A 5,875-nucleotide genomic window follows, 5' to 3' on the forward strand; every position below is an offset into this window, starting at 1 on the left:
ATCAGGCTCTGGGAAGAGAGTTGAGTCAGTGGGGGGAGCCCAGCCCCGGGCTCACCATCGGCAGCCTGCCCTCCCATGAACAAGGCCCCCCAGGTACAGCACCTCGGGGGTGAGCAAGCCCGGCCCCCCGCCCGCACAGTACGGTGTCCCAGTCGGGGATGCAGAGCAAGACAAGGTGCAGATGCTGCAGGTCAGCCAAGGAGCCAGAGCCCCCTACGCCCACTCACCCGGGAGCACTTCCCTGTGCGGACATAGCGGCTCCACTTGGTGGGCGGACAGCGGGCCTGGGAGTTATACACCCGGGGGTGCCCTGGTAGGCCCCGACACTCCCGCCATGCCCCGCTGGACGTTTGGCTCCCAGGGCACAGACGCCCTGGCACCAGCCCTGGGGTGAGACGGAGGGATCGCAGCTGGGAGCAGGTGGTTTGCACTGACGGGTGTGTTTGTAGCAATGGGGGGTTGTTAAGTAGGGTCTCATTGCGGTAAGAGCCAGGCTGGCAGTACTGAGGCAGCGTAGGGTCCCTCGGGGGGGGGTGTTATTGTAGGGTTCATTGCGGTAAGAGGCCGGGCTGGGCAGACTGGGCAGCGTAGGGGGAGTGAGGGGCACCGGCAGGACTCGGGGGGCAGGGCTGGGCTAGCAGGGGCAGGGCCAGGCTAGCAGGGGCTGCGGGTCGGGAGTGAGGGGCACCGGCAGGGCTGGGGTGGGGCAGGGCTGGGCTAGCAGGGGCTGCGGGTCGGGAGTGAGGGGCACCGGCAGGGCTGGGCTGGCAGGGGCTGTGGGTCGGGAGTGAGGGGCACCGGCAGGACTCGGGGGTCAGGGCTGGGCTAGCAGGGGCTGCGGGTCGGGAGTGAGGGGCACTGGCAGGACTCGGGGGGCAGGGCTGGGCTAGCAGGGGCTGCGGGTCGGGAGTGAAGGGCACCGGCGGGGCTGGGGGTGGAGGTGGGAGGGTGTTTACCCACCTCTCTCCCCGGCCGCCAGCACGTGCCCTTCGCACAGGAAGGCGCCCAGCGCCGTCTCCTGGTGGTGGAAGTACCAGTCCTCCAGCACGGCCTCGAACTGCTCCAGCATCGTCTCGCACTGCGGGGACAGGGGACCCGGCCACAGGGCGGAAGGTCAGAAGGCCCCAGTAACCCCCCGGCCCGCAAGGCCCAGCCCAGAGACCCCGGCCCCCGGGGGGACACCAGTTGCCTGCGTGTCCTGGAGAGGCGCCGGGCTGGCCTGGAAGCCACCAGGAGAAGGAGCCGCCCCCCAGCGCTGTGGAACCGGGCCCCAGGCTGATTCACTCGTGTTGGGAATGATCCAGCCCTTGCAGGGGGGTCAGCGCTGGGCCAGCCCCCGGGGCGTGAGAGATGGGGAGTAGGGGGAGATCCCCCTCCCCTGGGATGCACCCCTGAGAAGCGACCTCCTGAGGGCTGGTCATGCCCACCCACCATCGGTCCAGTGACGGACGTGGCCTCCCCCAGCTCGTCTCGCTCGTTTCTCAGGGGAATTCGTCCAGCTTCGGCTTCCGGCTGCTAGTTCTTGTTCTGACGCCGCGCGGAGCCCACTGCCCCCGCTACCCCAGACTCATCACCCCACACTCTCACCTGCTGCTTCAGCTGCGTCACCTCCACCGATGGCTCGTCCCAGAGCTCCAGGGGGATCCCCAGATCCACCTTCACCCCCTTGTTCGCCAGGTTCTTCAGGGTGTTCATGGTCTGGCTCTGACCCTGTGGGGAGAGAGGAGAACCCAGGAGTCCTGGGCTACCAAACCCCTCCCTCCATTCAAACCCAGCAGCCCCACTCCCCTCGCAGAGCTGGGCAAAGAACCCAGGAGTCCTGGCCCCCAGCCCCCCTGCTCTAACCACCAGCCCCCACTCCCCTCCCAGAGCCGGGGAGAGAACCCAGGAGTCCTGGCTCCCAGCCCCCCNACAGCCCAGCTCCCTTTGCCCTCCTGTGCCACATGGCTGGGAAGGATTAAACATCCTGCCAAATAAACAACCCACAGAAGATGTGGGGAGATCATGTTTGTGTGTTTACATGTGACAGCGTCATCCACAGTCCCTGTCTCGGCTGCATTCGGGTATCACTGAAATGAACTGTGAACAGGGGACATCGCAGCATCCGTCTCTCTTTGAGATGTGCCGTGAATGGTGGAGGAACCAGCAAATCACCTTATGTTCATTCCTGCAGCTCAGTACTGGTGTGGGGCCTGCTTCAGAGTCCCCCGAGGAGCTGCCCACTGCCCAGGCAGGAGATGAGATGGAAGAAAAGATCCTGGGGTCCTGCTCCCGTTCAGCTCAGATCTGCTTAGGCTTCATCGGGGGAAGCCCGAGTCAGACCCCTGAGGTCCCCGTTCCGCTCTGAATACGAGCTGTGGGGCCCTCTGCCAGTGCATAGCTCCCCCCGCCGCCGTGAATCCGCCCCTCGGTGGCTGGTGCTCACGTCTGCGTGTACAGTGATCTCTCAACCAGTGTCTCTCTCGTGGGTTTTCTAATAACATTTATCTCAGTCAGGAAGAACTGACTGCAGCACATACTCGGGTACGATCGGGACTAGTCACTGACCGCGGAGGCTTTGGGGTGGGTAGAACCTGTTCTTTCCTATGATGGAACAGGATGTACAGAAATTTCCATCATACTTGCCGTGGGGACCTGGCTGGGCCTGAGGCAGGATCGCTGTAAGGGAGCTGGGGCGTTTGGACGCCCGAGTGACCAGCGAGGTGACAAAGGAGCTGTTCTGTGCGGGCTGGTGAGTCTCAGGGTTGGAATCTCCACCAGCAATTGGGGTTTGTCTGCCCCGTTCTCTGCAGTTCACCCTCACTGAGTGACCGTAGCTGGGTCCCCACTAGGACCCCGGTCGCACACCCCCAAACCCCCGTACAGCCCAGCTCTCCCTGCCCCCACAGCCCAGCTCTCCCCCCACTTGCTCCCCCTCAGTCCAGCTCTCCCGACCCCCACGGGAACAAAAAACCCATTTCACTGTGGCACAGAACCCGGCATTTCTGTATAAAAACCAGAGACGGACAGACACAGACAGACACATGGACAGAACAATGGGGCAGGGGGAGGGGGAATTCCACCCCCACCCCAGGCCGCTGTGCATAAGGCACCGAAAAGACAGATCCCTGCCTCCCCCCCCAGTCCCCAGCAGGGACCCCCAGCCCCTGGGGGGAGGGTGGAGAAGGCACCCAGGGGTGTCAATGTTCTTCCCCCTGACTGTACCAACCCCCCTCCCCCCCTGCTCAGAGCTCCCCGGGGACATGAGCTGCATGCCTGGTGGACGGGCTGGGTTGTTTCATCGTCTCGTCCTCCTCCTCCTCCTCCTGGGTGCCCTCATCACCCTTCCTCCCTGTCCAGACCTCGCTCAGACACCCTGTGGGGGCAGAGAGTAGTTAATAGGCGGGGGGTCTCCCCTCCTTGGCTGTGTAGGTGTGACAAAGTGGGGGGTTTTCTGTGTTTTCCAGGGGGTTACATGCACAGGGGGTGGGACTCAGTGTCCCCAGGTGTTACTGGTTCAACGAGGGGAGGGCAGAGGGAGTTCGTTGGGACACAGGACTGGAGAGGGACTCGGGACCCCAGCCGATGGCCTGGAGGATGGAGACCCCAGCGACTGGCGACCCGGAGACCCAGCTCAGGAGTCACAGTCGGTTCTGGCCAGTGGGGGACAATGGGCTGCGGGGAGAGGACCCCGGTGACCCGACCAGCCGGTTCCAGGCAGAGGGGCCAGAGGACAGAAGAGGCGAGAGGAGGCCCGGCCACCCTTTTTCCCTGGAGAGAAGCCTAAGCCAGGTGAAGAGGTGGCTTGGGGCCGGGTTATCGGTAGGCCCATGCTGGGTAAGCAGGGGGGCTCGGGGCTGGGAGAAGGGGAGCAGGCAGAAGCTCCTCTTGGCATTTGCAGGAAGATGGGGTATGTGCTGGTGCTGGCGGAGGGCCAGGCTGAGCCCCGAGGATTGTTCCTGTGCTGGGTTCAACGCTCGAATAACCCTCCTGCTGTTGCGGCTGGCAGAGAGTCGCTCCGGGGCTACAGAACAAGGAGTTGGAGCCCCGGGGGGCCCCAGAGCTAAGGGAATCCCTGGGGGGCCCTAGTGGCAGGGACACAGTACGTGCTAGAGGCTTGAGAGAGGTGCGGCTCGCGGAGCGGAGGCCTGACCTAGGAGCGAGTGGCCCCCCAGAGAAGGGCTGTCACACTGAACGGGCACCCCCTAGCGACCCACACTAGGGCCGTAGAGGGGCCACGATTCCGTGTCTGTCTGTGAACAGGAGGCAGCTGTCCTCTGGGGTGGGGCAGCAGCCACAGCAACCGCAGGTCGGGTAAGGGGATTAGACAGAACAGAAAAATCGCCTGTGTGTCATGAGAGCCAGTGGCTGCTGCTAGCAGGGGCTGCGCGGTCTGGGAGGTGAGGGGCAACTGGCAGGCTGGGCTAGCAGGGCTGCGATGTCTGGGTGAAGGGTCACTGCAGGGCTGGGGGGCTGTGGGTCAGAGTGAGGTGGGCTGGCGACTGGCTAGCAGGGGCTGTGGGTCGGGAGTGAAGGGCCTGGCGGGTGGGCTAGCGGGCCTGTGGGTTTGGGATGTGAGATGGCACCGGCAGGACCGGGGGCAGGGTGGAGCTAGCAGGGCTCTTTTCGGGTTGGGAGTAGGCACTGGCGGACTTCGGGGGCAGGTGGGCTAGCAGGGGCTGTGGTCGGAGTGCGGGGCCTGGCAGGGCTGGGCTAGCGGGGGCTGTGGTTGGAAGTCAAGGCACTGACGAGGGCTGGGCCTAGCAGGGGGCAGGCCAGGCTAGCAGGGCTGCGGGTCGAGTGAGGGGCACCGGCGGCTGGCTGGCAGGGGCTGCGGGTCGGGGTGAGTGAGGCACGGCATGGACTCGGGGGCAGGGCTGGGCTAGCAGGCATCGGCCAGGTAGGCAGGGGCTGCGGGTTCGCGGCAGGAGGGCACCGGCAGGGCTGAGGCTGGCAGGGCTTGGGTCGGAGTGAGTGCACCGCAGGACCGGCGTCAGGCTGGGCTAGCAGGGCTGCGGCGCGGTACGTGAGCGCAGCTGGCAGATCTCGGGGGCCGGCTGGCGCAGCAGGGCTGCGGTCCGGGACGTGAAGGGCACCGGCGGGCTGCGGGGTGGAGTGGGAGGGTGTTTTACCCACTCTCTCCCCGGGCCGCCCAGCACGTGCCCTTCGCACAGGAAGGCCAGCGCCGTCTCCTGGTGGGAAGTACCAGTCCTCCAGCACGGCCTCGAACTGCTCCAGCAGTCGTCTCGCACTGCGGGGACAGGGACCGCCACAGGCGAGTAGGTTCAGAAGCCCCAGTAACCCCGCCCGCAAGGCCCAGCCCAGAGACCGGCCCCCGGGGAGCACCAGTTGCTGCGTTTTGTCCATGAGAGAGGCGCCGGGCTGGCCTGGAACGCACCAGGAGAAGGACGCCGCCCCCAGCGCTGTGGAACCGGGCCCGGCTGATCACTCGTGGTTGGGATGATCCACCCTTGAGGGGGTCAGCGCTGGCCAGCCCCCGGGGCTGTGAGAGGTGGGGATAGGGAGGAGATCCCCTCCCCTGGGATGCACCCCTGAGTAAGCGACCTCTTTGAGGCTGTTCATGCCCACCCACCCATCGGTCCATGACGGACGATGGCCTCCCCGCTCGTCTTCGTCGTTTTCTCAGGGGAATTCGTTCCAGCTTCGCTTCCGCTGGCTGTATTGTTGTTCTGACGTCCGCGCGAGCCACTGCCCCCAGCTACCCCAGACTCATCCACCCCACACTTCACCTGCTGCTTCGCTCAGTGCGTCACCTTCCACGATGTCGTCCCAGTAGCTCCAGGGGGATCCCCAGATCCACCTTCCACCCCCTTTTCGCCAAGGTTTTTCAGGTTTTCATGTTCTGCTCTGACCTCTGTGATCTCTCTCTGGTGTG

At 65.1% G+C, this 5,875-nt stretch overlaps 1 protein-coding gene across 1 annotated transcript in view; it reads right to left on the reverse strand.

Moving 5' to 3' along the window:
- Positions 1-937: 937 nt before the first annotated feature.
- The window catches only part of CNPY4 (canopy FGF signaling regulator 4), an 8,365-nt gene continuing 3,427 nt past the window's right edge, over positions 938-5,875 (reverse strand). Inside the window, exons 4-5 of the mRNA XM_032766835.2 lie at positions 1,588-1,710; positions 938-1,078 (exon numbers count right to left, since the gene is read on the reverse strand). Of these exons, the coding sequence (XP_032622726.2) occupies positions 953-1,078; positions 1,588-1,710 (249 nt within the window). The 3' untranslated portion in view covers positions 938-952. The remainder of the gene's footprint in view (positions 1,079-1,587; positions 1,711-5,875) is intronic.

Source organism: Chelonoidis abingdonii, chromosome 11 (genome assembly GCF_003597395.2).
Source record: "Chelonoidis abingdonii isolate Lonesome George chromosome 11, CheloAbing_2.0, whole genome shotgun sequence".
NCBI lineage: Eukaryota > Metazoa > Chordata > Testudines > Testudinidae > Chelonoidis > Chelonoidis abingdonii.